We start from the raw sequence: 24,378 nt of genomic DNA, 5'->3' as shown, positions 1-24,378 counted from the left end.
AGAACTGCTCCAGAAAGTGGCTAGAATGATAGGATATGTGCATTTGAAGAATGGCTATGTGGAACAGATCACCACAATATGTATTTTTTTTTTTTTTTACTGCAATCAGTATTAGAAATGTGTGCATTCACCATTTATTTGTGCAGCCTTGGGAGGGAAGAGCAGGCTTCACTCCCCTGGTTGTACAGAGGGAAAGGGTTGTGCAATCATGAAGGGCATGGGGAAAACCTCGGTGCAGCCACACTAACGCAGGCTGCTAGGAGAGCAGGGAACCCATCTCCATGACCCATCTGCAGAGTGGTTGTGTGCATGAACCCACATGGGCCTGTGGGCTAGCATGGTGAGGAGGCTCTGTGTTCTGCACTGCTCCAAGTCCCTCTGCCTGACAGAATTAAAATAGAGCTGTCCACACAACTTAACATGTCTCTCAGAGCTGTACTTTAAACAGTAAAAAGAGCTCGAAATGATGGTATACACTGTAATCCTATCACTCAGGAAGCTGAGGCAGGAAGATTTTGAGTTTGAAACTCACCTGGGCTACACAGAAACTTTATGTCCAGCTTACACTATATAGGGAGAACCTGTCTCAAAAATGAATTTAAAAAAAGTAAAAAATACACAAGGTTAATTTTAATACATTCCATTTACTCCAGTCAAAATATGATCAACACATAATGAACACAAAGAAGTTGTTAAAGAAATACACTGCATCTTTTTCACTTCTAACTACTGCTGATGTCCAGTGTGCATTTTAACTCACAGTGCATGTCAGTTTGTCAGTTTGGGTAAGTCACAGTCTGGGTGGTCATATATGATGCAGTCACCATATCAGAGAGACAAAGCCTTGACTACCCAGCTGAAGTGGTCTAGAAAGAGTGACCAACACATGTGGGTAGGAAAGCAGGGAGTAAACACAAAGCACCTTCCTCAACCATCTCAAGTGCTTTAGAAGTTACTGAGGCTTCCAGCATAGGCACAAGACCCGGTTGGAAATTGTGACACATTCCTAGCTGTGACAGTCCTGCTGTAGTTAATTAAGGAGCCAAAGCACTAGAACCAATCCCCAGCATTGGAGCAAAAAAAAAAAAAAAAAGAAAAGAATGATTCTCATTTGGATAACACTGTGTTTAAAAGGCCTGAGCAACTTGCAAAGGTCACCTGAGTTTAGTGGAGAAGCTAAGATCTGCCTATGTTGATTTTCAAGCTGTCTCTATGCATATTTCATTTCCAGAACCTGCATGAGACTTCCTAACCAGAGGAGAGATCTTTGAAAGAAATCAACGCCCTCAGAGACAGCAGAGGAAACATGTCAGAAGTCATTGTAAAAACAGCCTGAAACAGAAATGTGGTAGATGAGATGAGTAGTTTTGGTGTGAATGAAACATCTTTTTCAGGGCTGTGATGACAGCATGGGTAATTTGAGAATTAAACTCTGTGAAAACAAGTGAGTTCCTGCTTGAGGCATGAGGTGCATCTGCAGGAAACATCAACCAGTGCAAAATCTTATCTTTGTGATTGCAATTTCACAACTATGCAGAGTGGTATGAGATTTTAATTACTTTTCTCCAAAACACTGAGGCCACTAAAATAGGGAAGCGGGGGTGGCAATAGTTCTCCCACCCCCAGCTCTTAAAACCTTGAATGGGATCAGCTGTGTAAAACCTCTCTTGTTAAATCAACACAAAATAAATTACACTGGAGCAGCAGCAACTCTTATCTTTTCAAGTCCAGCTGTTGTCTTTCCAAACGGTAATTCAGGATTCAGGGCCTCTAAACATAACAAAAATGTTAAAAGTCTGTGTGTGCGCGCATGTGTGTACGTGTGTCTGTCTGTCTGGCGTGTGTGTCTCTCTCTCTGTGTGTGTGTGTGTGTGTGTGTGTGTGTGTGTGTGTGTGTGTGTCCCTGTGTCTATGTGTGTCTGTCTGTGTGTGACTTTTTCAGAAGTTTGTTGTTCAAGTATAAAACAATAATTCTTTTTTCTTTTTTGTATTATTTGGAATTGAACTAAGGCCTTCATCCTTGGCTACATGATTTTCTAAGACACCTTGATTTTCTAAGACAGCGTCTCACTAAGTTGTCTGCACTGAGACAGGGTCTCACTAAGCTGTTCACACTGAGCTCAGACTCGTGATATCCTTGCCTCAGCCCCCTTTAGTGCTGTGATGACAGGCAGGAGTCACCACACCTGCCTCATTTCTTTTCATTCATTCTTTCTTTTTTTTTTGCTTTTTGGTGGTGCACTCTAAGCAAGTACTCACCTACTGATCTACACTTCCAGGCCCATTTCTTAATATTTCAAGTATCATATACAAAATTAAACTTTCTTCATCACCTGATTCCAGAGTCTGCAGAGTCTGCAATGGAATTCTTCAGACAATTATCTTCAAATAATTAGTAATTATGCCTCTACATTCAAAGCTAAAAATTCCATGAGGGTGGGGTCGTCAATATACTTACACTTTTCTACATGGAAGATGATTACCTTTGAGTACTACTGATCAAGCATGTCCTTATTCTCATTTTTCAATATTTTGAATGTTTTTAGAAGGAAAAAAATAGCATTATGCTTGTAACTTTATAAGCATATGTACAATTACCACAGATACATATCACTGTGCTTACAAATGTATACACACAGGACAACTAACAGAGAAAGAAGCGGAGTTTCATCAGTTTCCAAATTTGCATGCCACAGACAAAAACAAATAATACTAACCTCTGCAAGAGCAGCTCCAAAGATCTGGACCTCCTGGGTCCCTCCTCCCATTTGTACTCTTCCAATCCCCAACACCTCTTCCAATTCCCAAGGCTTCTTCCAGTCCCTAAGACCTCCTCCAAGGTGACCAACCAGCAGGTTCTCCCACTTCCTCAGCACCCTCCTACCAGCCTCCCATCCCCACCCTCTGCCTAAGGCTGGCCACCCTTGGCCCATGTCCAGCTCCTGACTCTGCTGGTCTAATGCAGGTGTCTAAGTGTTATTCCTCTAGGAAAGAAAAAATCGCCTATACAGGATTATAATTAATCTGATAAAGGCAGCCCTGCTAATGAGGACTTAATGTGCCTCCAACCCCAAGCAACAAATTCCACATGTGGACAAGTGGTTAAGAGGACAAGGAGGAGAAAGGTCCAAGCCCTGAAAAAATTCCAACACTGGGCACCCACCCACCTCCACTCAGATTCTGGCAGCCCATCCTAAGAGCTAATTATCTATGCCCTCCCTCTCCAAGATGCCCAGGCAATTGGCAGCAAGGAAGGGAAGAAGCAGCAAGACAGAGTGAAAATTAAATTATCAGCTGAGAGAAAAAGCTAGGGTAGAGAGGAGCCATGGGTATGGAAGTCTCTTTTTACATAATAAAATGTGGGGAACAAGCTAGGTGCTAATTGGACACCCAAGGTCACCCCTTCCAAAAAGGAAACAATCACTCCCGCCTGGATGGGTGGAAATAGTGGTGTGTATTTTGATTCTTAAAGCAGAGTATATTTGCTAAAAGGGAAACTTCTGATTTCTATCTGGATGTCATTTGTTAGACCAGCGATTAGTCCAAGTGATCCAAGAGACACAATGCCCAAATACAACAGAGGTTTTATTCAGAGCCACACAATGGTACCACTGACAACTGGGAGGAGAATGAAGGTCCTCAGCCATTCAGGAAACTGATAAATAAGCCTCTGCCCTGGAGCCATCTTCATTCGAGACAACTGCAAAGAGAAAAGTGGAGAATATTCCTCCTCACCCTACCCGCCCCAGCCCAACTTCCCTCCTGAGGCCAGGAAACACAGCCCAGCCTGCTTACCGGCAGGCAGGACTGCTATCACATGACTTTGCCTGGCTCCAAGGGAAGCTGGGAAATGCACTGACAGGGCAGCAAGCCCCCACCAGTCTCCAGGAACTTTAGCAAGAAGCTCTGGATGGCACACTTGGGGCTCCAGTGCCACACCTGAAAGACTGTCCCCACCAGAGTGGAAGCAGTGAAGAAACACAGTATGCAGTTGCAAACACAGTGAAGAAACACAGTATGCAGTTGCAGGGAGAGTAAGCCTTCATCTTTCCCACTAGTTTCACTGCCCAAAATCCTCTTTTTGGGCCAGGGATATAACTCGGCAGCACAGTACACAAGTGCAAGGTCGGGAACTTGATCCCCAGTACCAAAAAAAAAAAAAAAAATCCTGTTTTGAACATGTGAACTAAAAAATCATTAATATTGAAAGGGTTTTGGCCGAGACAGGACACTGTAGCCAGGAAAGCCACAACCAGAAGTAGGAAGCCCCATCTCCCTTGCCCCTAGAAAGTTACCTGTGACGCCATCTTCCCGCCCCTAGAAATTTACATATGGTGCCAAACCTAGGACCAATGGGCTACCAGTACATCCCTAATGCCCACCTTAGGTTCCACCCCAAACCGAGACTATTTACATGCCCCCACGCCACATGTCCGCCGGAGAGATCAACGGACACCAGTGGTGGGGGTGCTGGTCATCTCTCTCTGTGTTCTCAGAATAAAGGCCGCTTTTTATTTTATACTTCTTATCTTTTGGAAATATTTTTCATCTTTTGGAAATAATCCTAGCATTTGGTGCTGTGGCTCCATTGGCAGGCGACTGACTGCTGGGACACACACCCAGTTGAGTCCCCTAGCCGATAACCAGATAACATCCTGGATTAATTCCGAGCTTTTTCCTCTTCCAAGACATCCCTGTCACCAGCCGCCTGCACTCAGCATCGGCCAGATTGATTTCACGTGAGCACTCCCCGGGGGACTTTTGGCACTGGGTAGCCCCAGTCAACTGCGTGGGTCTGTGCATTTTCACGCCCTTAGGACTGCCCAGGGCAGGGTTCTTTCTGGGCAAAACCTGTGTCCACAAAATCTCTCACGTTCTTTGGGTTTGGATAGCCCAAAGCAGAGATTTTTGGGACTGCCCACACTGAAAGAACACCTCACTTCCCTTAAAGCCTTGCGCTTTCACGGGCAAAACTGTTACTGACCCCACGCAGGCTCCACTTGTAAATCTCTCAGTGACAACTGGAATTTACCAGTTTTTGGAACCGTAGCCGCCGTGTGGTGCCACAAACAAGTGATGACTTTTCTGGACCTCTGGTTTTTCTCTTGCCTGAATCAGTCATGGGGAACGTATTTTCTAACTCCCAAAGACGCCTTTATAATGCCTAATTTCCAATTTATGTACTCTAAAAATTAAAGGTACTATAAAAACTAAACAACTAACTTTTTACTGCCAGGAGGTCTGGCCAACCTACCCGCTTATTGGCAAGCATTGGCCCCAACAAGGAACATTTGACCCCTGCATTCTCAGGAACTTGTATGATTTTTGTCAAGCTGGCAACAAGTTATTAAAACCCCCTTATATTCAAGCCTTTCTTATTCTGAGAACACGCCCATCTCTCACTAAGTCTTGTGCTCCCGCTCAGATACTTTTAGCTAAATCTACTGCGCCACAAACTTTTCCATCCTGCCCTCTGGTGTTTTCCCAGCTGCTGCCTGCCTACCATGAAACTCATTCCCTGCCGTTACCTCCCACCGGACCGCTCTCTCCTCCCACTATGCCTGATTCTCTCAGCAGCTCTAATCCCTCTCCATGCAGATACCTCCTGCTGTGTGATCGTCTCGCTATCCGCCTTCCAGGACCCATAACTCTCCCAGCAGCTCTAATCCCTCTCTGTTGCAGTTATCTCTCACTGTGCGATCCTCTCCTCCGTCTCCTGGGACCCATAACTCTCCCAGCTGCTCTGATCCCTCTATTAGCGCTTCCTGGCAGTCTCTGACTTCTTCTTCTCCTGAGAATTCTCTATCCCCTACAGCATTCTCACTGCCCGCCCACCATACTAGGTCTCAGTCACTATGTCCTTCCAGCAGGCCGTGTGATTGTTCCAGTTTGCGCCGGGAACAGTCGCCATGTTGCAACCCTCTGCCACATGGCATGGTGCCGCCATGTTCAGGAGGGCCACATGGCGACAGGGCGCCGCCATGTTTTGGGTCAGGTAACAAGGCACCGCCATGTTCCCAGGACCCTCACTGTCAACGGGTGCCCCCTTGTGGCTCCTCTTGTGAACTGCAACAGCTGCCCTGTTGCAGTGCACATGATGCTTCATTGTGCTGCCGACAGCAGTCCTCTCGCTGCAAGGCACACAGTGAGACGCCATCTGCCTGTGTTTCCCAGGGTGACCGCAGCAGCTCTGTAGCCGCTCTACAGATGATTGCTCACACGCGCCTACTGGATGGATGGCTGCCCAATGGCCCTCTGCTCCGGAATCTCCTCAGGCTCTGTTACTGCTTCGAGAGCAAGCTGGCCCCAAGGAACTTGTTGCCTTTTTCCCTTTCTGATCTATCTCAGATTACCCTTAAATTAGGTAGCCTCGCTGTTGACCCACAGAATTGTATCAGGCAACTTAAATTTATTACTAATTGTTATGATTTACATTTGAAGGACGTTTATGTGATTCTAAATACCACTCTCAGCTCAGAAGAATGGAATCAGCTGTGGCAAGCAGTTCAAAAAGAAGCTGATCACAGACATAAGGTAAACAGCGCTGATAATGACCCTGGGCCTATACCTGTACCAGAGCAGGTCAAGCATACTAACTATAACAAACTTTTAAAACAGGTCCAGGAGGATAATCAAAACCCAGCTGTGTTCCTAAATTGGCTTTCTAATCCTCAAGCCCCAGGAGCAGTTGCAGCTTCGCACACTGTGTTGGGCTGCCTCCCAGCCCCTCCCTCATGCGCCATCCCAGCCCTCCCTCCCCCATGCCCCATCATTGTCGCTACCACCTTATGCATTTCTGGAGGCAGTCCCAGCCTGCCCCTGTGTGCTACGTCCCAGCGCTTTCCCTACCTGCTGGGTGTGCTCTGCTGGCGAGCTGCAAAACAGCAGCTCAGCGGCTTTGCTCAGGCATGCTTTTTTTAACAATTTGGCTCCACTCAAGAGATGCTATTTTTTTTATTACAATTCTCAAACCATTTAATCAAGGTTATTGGCCACCTGATAATTTTACCAGCCTTGTTTATCAATCAAAGCCTTCACCAATCTCCTGTTTAACAACTAAGGTTATAAATTCCTTTTTGCTGGAAACCACTAGGTCTATTCCAAGACAAGGGTTTTCTTCAAAGTTTTATTTTATTTGTCTTGGCTCATACTACTGCAAATAACAACTTTAAAAGTAAATGTGTTCAGATTTGACAGTATTAGATCAGTTTTGATAGATTTATTCATAAGATTGCTAAACCTTTACTGCAAAATGTTTACATTAAAGCCTTGTTTGGCAGACTAAAGCTTTTTTTGTTAAGTCTACGTGTCACCCTATAAAAAAGCGATGTGCCATCCAGATAAAGCCTGCTCTCTAATCTAAAATGCCAAAATTAAATTCCTGCATACTTACTTAATTCTACTATAGTCCGAATCCCAAACAAAAAGGCAAAACTTGACCTTCAAACCTTAGAGAGATCTCAATATGGTTTTTTGTATTTTTAACACTTGTGACACTTGGGAGATCTGAGGCAGGTAAACCTACACAAGGTGGAGCTGCCTGGCTCCCCATGGACCACGCTCAAATGCAGCAGAAGACATTGGGCAACAAAATTCCCCTTCCTGGCATTCTTTGAGACCTTACTCCAGGGCTACTGGACTGTCCTAGCCACCAGAGAGTGGGTAAGTCATCCTACGTTCTAGCCCTCACAAGAAATGTCGAAACTGCTAGATTCATCACCAACAGAAAATTGCTGCTGAAGACTGAGAGGCTTCAGGGCAACAACAGCCCCCTTTAAGGTGTCCGTCTCAGATTCCAAGACGCACAAAAGTCTCAGGTAAGACATTCTCTATATTTGTGGACATAGAGGCCATATATACAGAGTTCTTCCTGAATATTCAGGCTGCTATATTAAGTCCTCAATCTCTATGATGGGGTATTGATGGTCAACCTATGCCATTTACAAACAGGGCCTATTTTGTGCAGGTCCCAGTCCTAAATCTTAAAATGCCTTTTATACAGGCTGACTTAGACACACTGAGGCCTCAACAGCTTCCACCTGTTGTTGCTGGTGGACCCTTCCTCAGTGATATAGACCACCCCATTCCTTTCTTATTCACCAATTTGTCAGACAACCCTGGTCAAGACTGACAGATACATTTTGTCTTCTCACTTTGTTTATACTTTTTCAGGATACATAAAAGCCTTTCCCACAACCAGGTAAACTGCTAATACAAATGGGTTACAGCGACCCATGCCTAAATCAAAGTTGCTGGACTCCCATCCTGGTTTCACATCACTCAGGCTAAGAGGTGCCCTCCCAGCCCTAAATCTGATCATTCTGAGTGGTCTTCTCATCTTCTGGTGCCTACCGTCTCCGTCTCACAAAGGCCTCGCAGCCACAGTTAACAGGCTAAGTCATGTTTTGTTATCCATTTTGGTTCCTAATTCCTTACATTCTATTAATGATCATTTTACAGCAGTACTCTTTAACAGTATTGCCTACAAACTCCAACATCATGCATACCAGAGACAAGCCTTACCAACTACTGTCTTAACTTTTATGCTTTCAGATGTGGGAGTAAGCACCTCTCATAACTCCACTCCTCCTAACCCCACATTTAATTTTCAGAATTGTGCCTTACTGTGGAACATGTCTAAATCAAAGGCACCTTTCCCTCTACCTCATCTGGGTCCTTAAATATGACAGTGCCATGTCTCCTCATAACATCTTGTCTCTTTGTTTTTCCAGTCTGACATACGTGCATTCACCAGTGAAGTTGTCCTGGCTAAAACACCTGGCACCAGTGTCTACCTGAGCATCTACCTTCATCCCGTCGACTCCCCTAGGCTCCAGTACAGCGCCCTCTGCCAGCAGGAAGTAAAGAGAGAAATCTTCACCCCTTTTCATACTAATAATCATAAGATGGGATATGAAAGGTTTTTGGCTGAGACAGGACACTGTAGCCAGGAAAGCCACAACCAGAAGCAGGAAGCCCCTATCTCCCCTGCCCCTAGGAAGTTACCTGTGACGCCATCTTCCTGCCCCTGGAAGTTTACATATGGTGCCAAACCTAGGACCAATGGGCTACCAGTACATCCCTAATGCCCGCCTTAGGTTCCACCCCAAATCGAGGCTATTTACAGGCCCCCATGCCACATGTCCGCCGGAGAGATCAACGGACGCCAGTGGTGGGGGTGCCGGTCATCTCGCTCCATGTTCTCAGAATAAAGGCCACTTTTTATCTTATATTTCTCATCTTTTGGAAATATTTTTCATCTTTTGGAAATAATCCTAGCAAATATTATTTTAAAAATTATTTGCCTTGTCCACCTTGCCTTTAAATTATGGTGACATATAGAGCTAGCATTAGATGCACCCTTTAATTAAATGCATTCCTAAAAATCCCACGAGAAAGTCAAAATCAGTATCAAAATCATCCCAGGCACATTAAGCTCCTGCCATACAAAATCCAGCTCAAAATCTGTCTGGAATAAATAAGTGGTTAACATGTTCCCATTACTGTTTTTTAGTGTCTCAAAATCTTAATGAAACATTAGGTGCTGAAAATAGGGTGGGGCCAGGAGAGAAGAGAAGCAAATCAAATTTACCAGAACTAGCTTTACATGCTGCCTCATTTGATCCCCCAAATTACACAACAAAAGCTTGACCGAAGGATTATGGTTTAGAAAAGGCCAAGGACATAGCACAGGAGCCCACTCCAGAAGCAAGAAGGCAACAACTCCCATTTCCTGCTAGTGGGGTGACCTCCCCTCCAAGCTGGAACCACTGTGGCCAGAGGAAGGGGCAGAGATAAATATGTTCACCCACTGAGCTGGCCAGGGATCCCCTCCATTGGTCAATTTCCCTCACATTTCAATACCTAAAATGTATAATGTAAAACAGTTACTATCTGACAAGGACATGGTCAACCTACAAAGAAATGATCTGAAGTTATGGTCCGGAAGATGTCCCCAGAAAAAAGCATCCCCCCAGTCTGATTTTTATGCACCAAGCCTCCATATGTTACCTTGGTCAATGGACTCTGCATACTGATAGCTAAAGAGCAGCAGACATTTGAAGAAAACTTCTGCCAGGGAAGGGTCAAGCCACAACAAACAAGTTAGGGCTGGGGATTTAGCTCAGCGGCATAAGTGCTTGCCTTGCAAGCAGGCAGTTGTGAGTTTGATCCCTAGTACTGATAAAAAGGAAAAAGAAAAAAAAAAAACACAACAAACGAGAGCAGAGATCAAAGAATGCATGGGGAAAGGGTATGTTTTTATTTACTTTTTTTTTAAGAGCACATTTTCAGAAACCAGCTCTATATCATCAAAAAAATGAGTGAAGAACTATAAAACAAAATCAGTATAGCATAAAAACAAAATATCTAAGAAACAAACCAAAGAAAATTGGAATTTGAAGCTGGGCATGGTAGCACATGCCTATAATCCCAGCACTCAGGAGGCTGAGGCAGGAGGACCCTTGTGAGTTAGAATCTAGCCCGGGCTACAAAGTGAGCTCAAGGCTAGCTGAACTGCATAATGAGACCCTGTGTCAAAAAGACCAAAAATAAATAAAAAATAATTTAAAAGCTGGGGATATAGCTCAGCGGCACAAGTGTTTGCCTTGCAAGTGGTACAGTCATGAGTTCAATCCTGGGTACCAACAACAACAACAAAATAATAATAAAATAAAAATTGAAATTAAAAAAAATGGGCACACAAATTTAAAACCCAACACAAGGATTAGAAAACAAAGTTAACAAAATCTCCCAGTGAGAAGAGAAATAGAAAGAAAATAAATAAATATCAGGGTCAAACCAAAGGATCAAAAAACAGAAAGACCTGACCTCCCAGCAAAACCATGCAACAGCAGGGAATGAAGACCACCTTCAAAGAACTGAGGGACAAATGTCCCCGCTATGGCTCAGATCTAAAATGTCCCCCAAAAGTCTCATGTGTTCAGAGATAGTATTTTCACAGAAAATGCCTGGATCACGGGGCAGTAGGCTCATCAGCAGATCAATCCATTGATGAATTCCTGGCTGAATGTACTGTTAGGAAACAGGGCCCGGCTGGCAGAGGTAGGTTACCCTGGGCACGCCTTTAGAGGGCTTATCTCATTCTCTGGCTTTCTATTCAGGCTGCTTCTTAGAGGCCATGAAGTGGGCAGCACTGCTCCAACATACCATTCCACTGGGGCCAGTAGACCAGGGACTGAACCTCTGAAGACAGCCAAATTAAACTCTCCTCCTTTAAATTGCAGGTATCAGGTATTTTGTCCCAGCAACAGGAAAGCTAATATGATCTCCAAATGATCAATTATCAAGATTAAATCATGACATTTACAGACAACAAAAGTCTCAAATGATCATCCTCTGTGTGACTCTGGGTGAGCATAGTAAGAGATGATTCATCATTAGCGAGGATTTAGAGGATGAATTAATGCTAAATTGTGTAGGCAATTAAGCAAAGAAACAAAACTGTCATTTTTTAGTGACTGAAAAATCCTGGGCAGGAAAAATCACCACCATGTACCCCAGGCTCAACAGTGGTAGCATCTCATTGAAACAATGTAGCACTGGGGAAATAGCTTCTGGTAAAGCACTTTTGATTCTGGCACCACAAAAAAATACCTACAAAAAAGTACCAAAGAAAGTCGGGAGTAGTGGCATACTCCTGTAATCCCAGCACTCAGGAGGCTGAGGCAGAAGAATCACTGTAAATTAGAGACCAGCCTGGGCTACAAAGTGAGCCCAAGGCCAGTCTGAACTGCATGGTGAGAACCTGTCTCAAAAAGAAAAAAAAAAATAAACAAAACAAAACAAGAGATAGGTAATAGGAAGCAAAAAGGTCTTTTTCAAATGGGAAGGGAAATGAGATGGAGGGACAAGGGGGACAGTGACAAGGGATGGGAAAAAATGAAATAGTGGTTTTTTTGGAAATGGGAAAGGGACCAAGGAAGGAACAGGGAGTGAAGGGAGGGGTAGGGGGTGAAAAGAGAACTGAGAGGCATTAGTAACATGGCAACAGCACCCTACAATGAATATAATGATTATGTATACCAAACCTACTGATGAAAAAAAAATTTTTAAGACAAATGACTAAATGAAAGCTATAAAAATTTTGGAGGCTAATGGTTTAGCTCAACCACACAACACATGCCTATCATGCACAGAGCACCATAAAGTAAACACTCAATATGATGAACCCAGAACCACTCAGAGAGGGCCATTTGGACTCTCAGGCAATGGCTATGTCTCATAAAGTCTAGAGATGTGTTTGGAGGCCACACTGGGGAGCTTAGGGGATGCCTATGACACTAGGGAGGCTGCTAAACACCCTACCATGTACAGAATGGATTCACAACAAAGAATTCTTAGGCTCACAACATAACCAAGGTTGAAAAAAATCCTCCTCTAACCAAAATTATGGTGCAATTTACAGTGAAGAAATACACCCTATGGCAGGTCATTTCAATCTTGTTTGTTTGACTGATTTGCAGGCCTGATACACTCCAAGTCCTACCACAGTCCTTTGGCCTTAGAACTTTCAATAACCAGTGTTTCTCAATAGCTAATATGCAACTTACAGTACAAACTTCCAGGTGTTTTATTTATTTCCAGATAAACAAGATGTCTAAAGAAATGCATTCAAAGCTAAAGACATACATGCATATTTTTGTATATATACATATTAATACATTACACATCCATCTTTGCATGTAATTTGCTGAGTTATATACAGAATTTCTATTAAGGATTTTAAAAATGCAAAAGCAATACAGGATTGGAGTATTTATCTGACTTTATTAAAATTTTATGTCACTGAATTTTTAAAATGAATGAATGTTAAATGGAATAGCTGGCTGCTAGTACATGTTAAAAACTACATTTGCACACGGTTACAATGTAAAGGACAATGAGACAGACTCATTTGTTACTCTCGAAAACAACGTGCAACTGGTAAGTGTTTATGAACCACTATTTCACTATCTTTTAGACAAAATGAGTGATTTAAATTTAGTGATGGGAACCCTAAGGTTATTTTGTGAAAGGGCCAAATTATGGAATGAAGGACGAAGAAGAGTGGATTTGCTGACATCATGCAGTCGTGAGTTCGATCCCCGGTACCGATAAAAAGAAAAAGACAAATAAATAAATAAATAAATAACCCCCCCCCTTTTTTGTCTTTTTCTTTTTATCGGTACTGGGGATCAAACTCACAACCACCTGCTTGCCAGGCAGGTGTTTATGCTGCTGAGCTAAATCCCCAGCCTCTTAAAACCCTTGTTAACTTTTCTACCTGAACTTTTTTTGAAACTTGATTCAATGAAAGTGTTAATTTTGGTGGGCTTTTTAAAAATTTTTTGATAGCAGGATCAAAGTCACAACCTGGTACTTGTCAGGCAGGCACTGTGCTGCTGAGCTATATCCTATATCCAGCCTAAAAGTGTTAGTTCTGGGGGATGGGGGTGGGGAGGGGAATATGCCCTAGTATTCAGGGAAGTGGTATGCGGAGGTAGTGATAAAATCCTTATCTCCTACAGCAAGAAGAACATATAGACATACAAAGGTCACTGCTATTATACGAATTCGTTATTTAAGGGCAAGGACAGATGTGCCACAAAGAATCAGCTAAATGCTCCAGCAGTTTCTCAGGGAGGAAGAAAGGACAATGAGACAGAGTCACTGGTGTGCAACACCACTGCTAAGATTATTTGCCCTATGCAAGAGCGCTTTGGTAAACACAAAAATAGAACTCAGATAAAATGACACACTAATAGTTTCACCCTTTCTTTGGTTGATCAGGGAAAATGATGCCTTTCAGGGATCTATAATCTATCCTGCCCTGTTCTCATTTAACCTTCACAATTCACCTTTGATCAAACACCTTCCTCACTTTGGACCAGAAGATAATCCAACCTTCCTAGCCAATCCAGAACAATGTTCCTTCCATCTTTACCCAAAAGAAGCAATCACTGCTTGCAATTTATTACTCCAGAAATTAAAAAAAAAAAAGCCTAGCTCTCCTCCAGGAGAAAAAAAGGTTACCTTTGCAACTGAGAACATCTAGCTCTAGAGGATCAGCTATGTGAAGTTATTTCAATTATGACATGTATTTTTTTTTTGCAGAGCCGGGGATCAAACCAAGGCCTCGTATATGTTAGGCAAGTACACTACCACTGAGCTACATCTGTCCTCCAACCTTGGCAATGTTTTGGAATGGTCTATCCAAGCACCACACCACACTGAGTTCTGTGTTTGCCTATACAACAAAAGCGATGACTTGCAGAAACCTGTAGGATTTCTGCTGAGTGCTGCCTGCTCCTACCTAGTGTTTGAAAGCAGAAGACCTAAGTAAAGTCTTCTCAGCTGCTACACCCTAAAATTATCTTGTTGGATGTTCCCAGGGGCCCATCTTGAAAGAGGAGTTTCACACAGCCCGGAGCTTTTTCCCCTGCCCTAAGAGCTTGGCCACAAATTAGGCTTATTAGCATGCTGACACAAAACAATTCTGCCAGAGACAAGTCCAAAATACATTCCAAAAAATACACTTAGCCATGAAATACAAAGGTAAATTAGGAAACAAGATGAAAACTACTAATACAGTGTTTGTTATTGTACATCCGCTTGCAGGCAAGGTAAGGCAGTTTTTCTCCCACCCCTTGAGAGATAAATGTTAGGACATGTTAAGAAATATTCCTGAGCCATGAAAACCAAATTCACCCCACCACAGACGTATGATGAACAGCTTCAGTTTATAGCTACTCATGATGTAGGAGCCCCTGGAGTTTTAGATCTGAGTCCAGCATTTGAGCATCTCAGAGAGGAAGAATCCTCCACCAGCTGAACCCCAAGGCCGGGGATGGGACTCTGCCTAGCTCCCTAGCCACACCTAAAACATCTCCAGAGGAACAAGGATTAGAATTCAGCAGGGTTATGTTAATTTGCAGGCTGGAAGAGGGTAATAAAGATACATTTGAAAGCCAGTTGGCAAGGGAGGTCTCCCAACTGAAAAGGTCTTTCAGCACAGGAAACAAAACTCACTCAGGTTTTTAAACCACGCTATGCATTCCCCAGAACAAATGAGTCTTTAGAATTATACTCATCCTAATAAGTCAAGAAAACACTTTGACTGCCATCAGAGAATGACTGGCCTTTGTATCATCCTGAGGACCTGCTATGGCCACAGCCAGCAGGGTGCCCAGGCAGGGGTGCCACAAGTCCTCACATTGACATCCCTGAAGCATAAACATGAAAGTCGACCCAAGTCCACAAACAAGTTGAGATCCCCAGTTCTTTAACGGATTCCTCTTTTTCAGAACCATGACTGACATCTGACATAGAACTTGGCTCTTGGGGGCAAACACAAGGATGTCAGGGACAACAGTCTGCCTGCCAACCTAGGGTGCTATTTTTGCCCAGGTTAAGGATGACCTTGACGAGGTCAGGGCCTCATAAAATGAAGTCCCCTTATCAAACCACTGAGGGAGGAGGTAGAGGGGCGTAGGGTCCCTCAGTCCTTCCTGGTCCAGAGCCCTTTGTTCTCTTGGACCTGAGCAAATGCACCACTGCGGGTGTGGTCCCCTAAAAGTACTGATTCTGCCTTCAGCTTCCCAGCAGAAAGGAGGCAGCCACGGGCGTTCCTGCCCTCCACACCCTGAAAGGCTCAGCTGCCAAAGGCAATGGGCTCCCAAAGGAGCTACAGGAGGTGGACACAGGCCAGGCCAGGCCTGGCCCCAACCAATCTCTCCTCCTTGGCTCTGACATTCTTAACAGGGATTCTAAGAAATGATGATGACAGGGTGGGACTGGCTTCATTCCTTCTCCAGTAACAAACATTCCTGAGGCCGCTGGGGGCCTACTGACCCTCAGAGCCCATCCCACCTCTCCACAGCCTCTCCGGAATTCAAACCACTAGGTGACATTTTACAAACCAGTCTGCCACCCCCTCTTTATGGTTTTCAGCTAAATGAACTGATGGGGAGAGAGCAGCAAAAATGGGCAAGACCACAGCCACCATCCTATCCAGTCTGCCTCCATAGGTTCAAGCATCCCTGCATCTCTCTGCATATACCCCTCAGAAACATAAGCCCTGCACTCTTAGAAGCAAGACCTCATTCCTGCCCTCCGATGTAACTCAAGCAAGGAAAGCTGGGCTGCAGTACATGTTTTGCTGACAGTAGATTGACTTCAAACTGCAAGTCAGGTTAAGCACACCTAGTGGTCAGGAATCAGGTATCATCTCCATCTTTTAGAGAGGTTTTGCAGGATGTCTAGGGTAAGCATCTCATTCCCCCCAGGAAGGGAGTTTTAACTTCAAACTAGACCCAGAGAAGAGGCAGATCTTGCCCACAGCCACTTCCACAGTGCAAGACAAAGGACAGGGGAGTCCTTGCATCTACTTCCTTTCTCTGGCTACAAAATGCAGATGAAGCAAGTATTTGTTTGTGTCCCACTACACAAATAAAGCCTTTCCTTAGGGCCAACACTTCAGAAGAAAATGGCCCTCCACACAAACACTGGAAATGCCAGGGATCCAAACATACCATGCTACCAGCCAGAGTCTTCCGGAAGAAATAAGTAATTGCTGAGACACTTCACAAGCAACCATTGACCTCACAAAAGGGTTCAAATTCAAAACTGGGGCACCAAGGGGCAATGTCTGGGAAGCTTTTTGGTTGTCTCATCTGGAGACCCGCACCACAGGCATGGAACAACAGAGAGGGCAGCCCCACAACAGAAAACGATTCAGCCCAGAATGTCACCAGGGTCCAGGCTGAAAAGCCATCATCTAACAGGTGTCAGCAAGGTGCTTAAACTTCCTGTAGCCTGGCCTGTGTGTTGGCATTCAGGAGACACCCTACACCAAGCTTGAACCAGCCCTAGGCCTGACAGCACTCTTGGTTTGTTTTTTGTGACACTGGGGGTGAACTCAGGTCCTCATTATGCTAGGCAACTACATGACCACTATGTTATATACACAGTCCTTTCAGATTTTTATGTTGTTTTTGCTGTACTCAGGATTGAACATGGAGCCACACTCACATTAGGCAAGTGCTCTGCTGTTATGCTATGTCCCCAGTACTTTTCTAAAAAAAATTTTTTTGTCTTTCCTTTTTATCGGTACTGGGGATTGAACTCATGACTGCCTCCTTGCAAGGCAGGCACTTATGCCGCTGAGCTAAATTCCCAGCCCAAAAATTTTATTTTGATATAGGATCTTGCGAAGTGGCTAAATTGCCCAGGCTGGCCTCAAGCTTGTGATCCTCCTGTCTCAGCCTCCTGGTTAGCTGGGATTACAGACAGGGCCACCGCTGCACAAGTTTTGCACTCCCATGAGGACTCACACATATCCTCATGAAAATAATATGAGCTTTTTTCTATTTGGATCAAGCTACCTCCAAATCAGAGTCTGTTAAACAGAAAATCTCATGCGATATGTGATGACTGTAATAGGTAACTGACTACAAAAGGTTTTTTTTTTAAAGTGCAAAAGAACTATTAGAATTGAAAGGGTTTTGGCCCAGATGGGACACTGTAGCCAGAAAGACCTCAGCCTGAATCAGGGAGCTCCTGTCTTCCCCGCACCTAGAGATTTACCTGTAACTCTATCTCTCCCCACCCTTCAGAATCTGCCCCTGGCGCCAAACGTGTGCCAATGAAATACCTGTGCATCTCTAATGGCCTTAGGGCTCTACCCTAAGTTTAGGCTACTTATACCCCTCCTCCACCACCACTTGTCCACGAGAGAGATCACCAGACTTCAATGGCCGGGGTGCCAGTTATTCTTAGAATAAAGACCTCTTTTTGTTTTATACTTCTCATCTTTTGGAAATACTTTTCATCTTTTGGAAATAATCGTATCAAGAATAATGATTATTTAATGAGCTCCAGTGAACTATTCAGCAACTTCTGCAAGAGGAAGAAGGACTGGAGTCCCAGATTAATGTAATTCTGGTTGTAGAATTTTTCCCCTGGTCCACCACAAATGGCCCATTTCCACTTTTTAAGTGGTCACCAGTGGACACACTTCCTTTTGCCCTTTGTAAGTTGTGGGACAGCTAGTTGCTAGCTGTCGGGCTGTAGACAAACATCATGGATGATCTTGCTCCGATTAAGAGGCCCAAGAAATACTGCTGACACTGTACAGAAGCTGATTATTCACACAGAAAAAACAAAGTCTGTTCCAAATCTCTTCCATCTTAAACAATAAGATCCCAACATTCCAGTCAGATTGGACTCACAAATAAATGAAGCAGGGCCCACTGGGTCTGAGCAGCCCCTTCAATTTCTAGAAGGCACAGGAGAACACTGAGAAGGCAGGGGGCAGGGTAGGAAGGAGGAGGGGCTCTGCAGACCCTCCCTCAACTTCTCATGAAACTACTCTCAGTTAAAGAGAACTCCAAGTGTCTTATACTATGAAAGGCCAAAATGCAAGACATTTCATGTTAAATAACGTTTTACAACTGACTCACTGGCTATAAAGACAAGGAAGACATGTGGCATTGAATAAATAGCTTAAAAAAAAAAAAAAGTTGAGTGGGACCTGGTGATGCATAGTGGTAATACAAGCAGGAGGATCACAAGTTCCAGTTCAGCCTAGGCTCTACATAGCAGCTTATGGAGACCTGGTCAGGAAATTTAAAAAAAAAATTTAAAAATTTATAAAGAGGGCTATAAGGATGTAACTCAGGGCAAAAGTGTTGAATTTAATCCTCACTATTACACCAGAAAAAAAAAAAAGTTAAAGAAAAAGAAACACTAAAGGATTGCCCAGTTAAATTCTTAACTACCAAAAGCTTCTTCCTGAGTTCAGTATGAATTCAGTGCACAGCTAAAGACTCCTATCAAAGTTTCTAGTTTGCAAATACACAAGAGAAGAAAGGGCTGAAGTACAGCACTCGGCCTGAGACTCTGGGCCCAATCTGTGACACAGACTGAGAGTCCAGCGAGGGGGAAAGAAGCTTGGTTATCTCATGAGGTTAGGAGTCACTGGATTTCTTTGGCTGTAGTGGGGGAGGAAAGTAGAAAAACCTGTAAGTCACCTTCAAACGCTTCCAGCAGCCAAGAACATTTACATTTTAAAAGGAACTTTGTCCGTCTGACTGGCCTGGCTCGGCCTTTCCCAAAGTAACTGACCCGTGGGCACTTTCCACTAGAAGAAAACACAGGGGTTGGTTGGTCGGTTTCTTTTTCCAGGTTCCTACAGACACCGGTGGTACATTTCAAGACTTAACTTGGTTTTGAGCCTGGAGAATTCAAAGTTCGGAAGCAACCTCCCTCCCACACACACAGACACTGCAGTTAAAGACGCAGGAGGAATTCTTATTATGGGAATCCAAGTTCTACAGTTACAGCAAGTCCTACAGTTACTGCAAAGTTTCTCTAAGTTCCTGCAGGTAGGCGGTGCACGAGGACGTAGGGCTGGCAGCAGAAAGTCAGTAAATATTGATGGCTGATGGGAATCGAGAAGCCGGATCCGCGGCAGCTGCCCGGCTGGGTCTCTCCTTAGCGATAACGGGTGCAGGTCCCAAGCCGGGGACCTTGGCGAGGCCCACACAGTTGAGGGCTGCTCCAACCAGCCCGTCTTCCTCCTAGCACTTGGGGGAAGCCCCACAGGTGCGGATCACCGCCGTAGCTGGAGTTACAGGGGACCCAGCCACGGCCCTTTTGCGGAGGAGGAAGGGAAGGGGACCTGGAACAGGAGCCACTGGACGCCCATCGGCGCCGGAACCACACATCTCCGCAGGCCTGGAGCGCAGGTCCCCACAGGTGACTCCCGCAACCGCACAACTGGAACACCCCACGCGCACGCAGCCCCCGGCGCGCGGCCGCCTCACCTTGGTGATGACCAGCGGCTCGCCGTGCTCGCGACCGCCCTTCACAGTGAAGCCCCAGGGAGCGCCGCCGCTCAGCTGTACCTCCACCAGTCGCCCGCCGCGGCTCGCCCGCGCCTCGGCCTCCGTCAGGACCTCCATGGCGAGGACCGCAGCAACGCGCGCCCATGCACTTGGCAAGCCCCGGCCAGTCAACGGCAAGAGAGGCTGCGAGCGCCCTAGCCGCCGCCGCCCGCCACCAGCCACCGCGAACTTGCGCCGCAACTTCGGGATGAAAGCCTGCCGGGCAGGGAGGGAGCTGGGAGGAGGGCACGCAGGCGGTGGGGAGGAGATGGCGGAGAGGGGAGGTGGAGAGGGGCGGGGCCCGCGCGCTCCGACCGCTTGCAACACCGCAGGCCGGGGGGCGGGGCGCGCTGGGGGGGGGGCCTCCGGCCTGTGCTAGAAGTGGGGGCGGGGCCCGGGGCTAAGAGAGGGGTGCGCTCTCGTCTTCTGCTCCTGCTGGAGGTTAGCGGGCAGAGCTAAAGCCGGACTTGCGCACTCCGCCTGTGGCGAGGAAGCCGGGACTCCAAACACAGGCGGCCGATCCCGGGTCCCGGCCTACTTGGAGGGTACGGGTCTCCCCGAGGCTGGGAGAAAAGGGTCTGAACCCGGGGGCGCAAGATCCGGGGTCCCGCCCGGATGGAAGATAGCGGCCTGCACCCGGGGACGCGCGATCCGGGATCCCGCCCCGGTTGGGTAGCGGCCCGCACGTGGGGGGCCATTCCGGGTCCTGCCGGGGTGGAGGTTAAGGCCCGGGGCGGTAGCCCGATGTGCACTGAAGATTCAGCGCCGACTCCGAACTGGGGCCGCGTGGAGAAGAGCCGATTGGCGTAGCTGGGGACGTGGAGAGCGCGCTGCGTGACCAGCGCCACCTGAGGGCCCAGGGAGGGCGAGGGTGGCGACGTCCAGAGGCCGGGGCGCAACAGGTGAGCGGCGGAAGCGGCAGCGTGGAGCAGGGTGTGCACTCGGTGGCGGCCACTAGGAGTCCCCAGTGCCTTCTTCGGGAGGGGCGCGGACGTTCGCCTTTGTCCCCGCCTGCCGCGGAGGCGAGCAGCTGCCAGGTGAGGGCGGAAGCTCTTTGGAGGGGCCACCGCCTGCGTCCCACCCCGGGAGCCAAAGACAGTGGGCCAGAGCGCAGTGGGCGCACACCTGCACTGACGCGGCTCGTCCCAAAGTGCTCACAGTGCGGGGGCTGCTTTCAAAGCCTGGGCCGGGAGGGACCCCCGACCTGTTCCTAAAGGGGCCCCCACACCCTCCCACACATTCCCTGTCTTGGTGCCAGCTTGCGTCCTGAATAGCACCTGGTCCATTCTCCTTGTTGTCACAGTGCTGCAAGCCTTTCTTTGGGACCTTGCTCTTTCTTCCCTTTTATGGAACTGTGCCACGAAATCCTTGTGCCTGGCTCACATTTGCGCCCTGTACAAAGATGGCCTGTAATTGATGAAAGTATTGAGGTTAGGTAAAACTCCAGACTGCATTGGAAACATCTGCGTCAAACTGGGCATGATGTCACACTGCTCTAATCCCAGCTTCCTGGGAGACTGAGGCAGGAGAAACTCAACTTCAAAACCAACCTGTGCAATTTAGGGACTTAGCAACACTGAAAATAAAAAGGAATTGGGGAAGTAGCAAAGTGTGAAGGCCACAGTTGCAACACTCAGCACCAAAAGATGGAGAAAGAAAATCAGTAGTTATTTGTGTACTTTGCAAAAATTGTTTCCATTGAGGTTCATGTGGCTGGACTCCACTGAGCACCTGTGTCCACTGACCAGGTCCTTTGGCAGGTGACACTTCTGGGAGTTGATGACCAGGTCAAGCTCAGAGCCTTGGGCCAATAGGGTGCCACAAGGCTGGGTGCGCCTGGGATCTGCATTGTGGACTGGTGTCCTGTGTCTCAACCAACTGAACTCCAAACCCACAGGCAGCTATCACTGTCGAGGGTACTGCCCCACATAACTTGCAAGCCTCAGGTCTTCAGAGTGCCTCTAGTTACAATGAGGCAAGGTTTTTCTTTTTAAATGGAAACTCAAGAGTGTGCCTGTCAGAATTAACTGCAAGGATATCTCCTTCTCTAGCCCCAAAGCTGGGGTGGAACTCAACGGGGCTCTACCACTAAACTATGGCCTAGCCCTTTTTAAGTTACCCAGGTGGGACTCGAACTGGCGATTCTCAGACCTCAGGCTCTGTGAGTGCCCCTGGATTACAGGTATGAGCCACCTCCTGGCTTCCAAGTGTATATGTCTGTAAATTGCTTATCGAGGTACAGATTAAGTGGCACAGAACTGAAAATGCAGATGAGTGTGTGTGAAACTGAGTTAACTTGTCGGGTTGTATCAGTGTTCATATCCACCTTGCAGCTTTATTCTGTAGTTTTATAAAATGTCACCATTGACAGGAAGATGCAGTATGCATAGGACACAACTTTCTTTTCTTTTTCTTTTTTGCTATTTCTGGGGTTTTTGTTTTTTGTTTTTTGTCTTTTTCCTTTTTATCGGTACCCGGGATCGAACTCACGACTGTCTGTTTGCAAGGCAGGTGCTTATGCCGCTGAGCTAAATCCCCAGCCCCTATTTCTGTTTTGTTTTTTGAGACAGGGTCTCACTATGTAGTTCAGACTGACTTTGAACTCCGTGTGTAGCCTAGGCTGACCTTGAACTTGCAGTGATATTTCTGCCTCAGCCTCCCACATGCCAATATTACAGGCATGCTCCACTACATCTGGGTGAATTGGTTGGCTTTATTTGTTTTTGACACAGGGTCTGGTTATGTAGTTCAGGCTAATTTGAACTCATCATGTAGCCCAGATTGGCCCCAAACTGGCAGCAGTCTTCCTGCCTCAGCCTCCTGAGTGCTGGAATTCCAGGGAATGTGCCACCATACCAGACTAGACTTACAAGTACTTTCATTGACATTCTTGGTGCTGTGAAGTTGAGCACATCCATTACTGCACCCCAGTGTTCTGTATCATGTCTGTTACATCATCATAGGATGGCTCGAGACCAACTGCCCCAGTTTATCTGCTAGGCACCTCATCTGTTTGAGTTCACTGTAGGCTCCTGGAGGGATTAGCACAGGGAGAATATATTTGTTCCTATCTGTCCTCAGTCCTTCTGGAAAGCCAAGGCATGTGTTGTCTGTGTCGCTGCCCACTCCTTACCATTCAGCTTCATAGCTTCATAGCCTAGGAGACCCTGCGTGCTCTGTGGACTTCTAGGGCATGTGACCTTGGACATCCCTGCAACGCTAGGAGTGCTGCCAGCTAGCCTGTTGTGCATTCTCTTAGAGAGAAGAGATGTATATTCATAGAAGTTTTGCTTTGGCTTTGCCTACAATAAGTCAGTTTATAGTAATAAAAAGCAAACTAACTTTCAGGGATTTTATCAGTTGCTAATCTGTGTAAGGTGAGGGTTAACTGGGGTTTGAACCCACGGCCTGTGCACGGTGCTACAGCCTACCTTTTTATATGTTTTATTTTGAGGCAGGGTCTCACTGTGTCTTTTTTTTTTTTAATTTTTTAAAAAATTTTATTTAAGGAGAAAAGAAAAAAAAACAGTGAAAGGGTACAAGTTATACAGATTTACAGAAAAAAAAATGAACAGTAGGAAATCACTAGTTAATGGATTACATATTGCCATCTTAGAAATAATTGTTCAAGTCACAAAATTAAAGCTTGTAGAGTGGACATTCCAACAATGATACTGCAAACAGTTCTGTTCAATGATCCAATAAAACTCTGTGATATCATTTTCTATCTTATACACTTAAATATACATGCAGTTATATAGTTTAGAGCACTTTCTTTTCCTCTCTTTTGTACAATGACTATTACACATTTTGGGTTTCATTGCTCCCACGGTTCTTATTGCTTTTTTGGAAGAGAGTAAAACCAAATGTGACATAACAGAAAAGAATCGGTCAAGTCAAAAGGGTGGACATAATACATAATGTAAAAACATAATACAAGGTGGTCAACATGTTTACCATAATGCCTCCCGCTATCTCTAATAGAATTGCCTATATCATTAGTTATAATACAATTGAACAAAACAGTAAAGAACAAAACCGACAAAACCAAAACATTGGAGACATTGTAGGTCTTCAAAAGTAGATAAAAGTCAACGAGAATGGGCATTATACTGAATCTCATTATCTTCACAGCTGATGCCTAAACTTTTGAAACTGATACTATCCAGCAAAACAGAATAGGGGAACATCAGTCAAAAACAAGATGGTGAGAGTAATACAGGGCTTCAAATCGAGATAATAGAAAGTCAAAGTGGGTTACTATAATATATCCTGCTATTTTTTTTCCTTTAATTAAACGGATAAAAAGAAAAAAGTAAATAATGGAGTGGAGATTGAGATAAAAGAGGGCATAAAAGCAAAACAGCGCAGATCAAAACAACATATTTAAGCAAAATAGTGTTTCACCACCAGATAATCCCGAGCCAAAAGTAGTTACCATATTGACTCTTTCCTTGAAATCCTTGAGTACAACTTTGTATACTGTAGCATT

The 24,378-nt window shown here is 45.5% G+C and overlaps 1 protein-coding gene across 1 annotated transcript in view; it reads right to left on the bottom strand.

The window, feature by feature from the left end:
• Positions 1-20,148, bottom strand: part of LOC100735240 (protein Shroom2) — a 190,376-nt gene extending 170,228 nt beyond the window's left edge. The window contains exon 1 of the mRNA XM_013144438.3: positions 19,827-20,148. Coding sequence (XP_012999892.2) covers positions 19,827-19,964 — 138 coding nt within the window. The 5' untranslated portion in view covers positions 19,965-20,148. The remainder of the gene's footprint in view (positions 1-19,826) is intronic.
• Positions 20,149-24,378: the final 4,230 nt, after the last annotated feature.

The sequence above is a fragment of the Cavia porcellus genome, unplaced genomic scaffold, assembly GCF_034190915.1.
Source record: "Cavia porcellus strain 051 isolate PalLab524CR breed Dunkin Hartley unplaced genomic scaffold, mCavPor4.1 scaffold_61, whole genome shotgun sequence".
Taxonomy (NCBI): Eukaryota; Metazoa; Chordata; class Mammalia; order Rodentia; family Caviidae; genus Cavia; species Cavia porcellus.
Note: the sequence above shows the minus strand (reverse complement) of the source record. Positions and strands in the feature narration are given on the sequence as shown.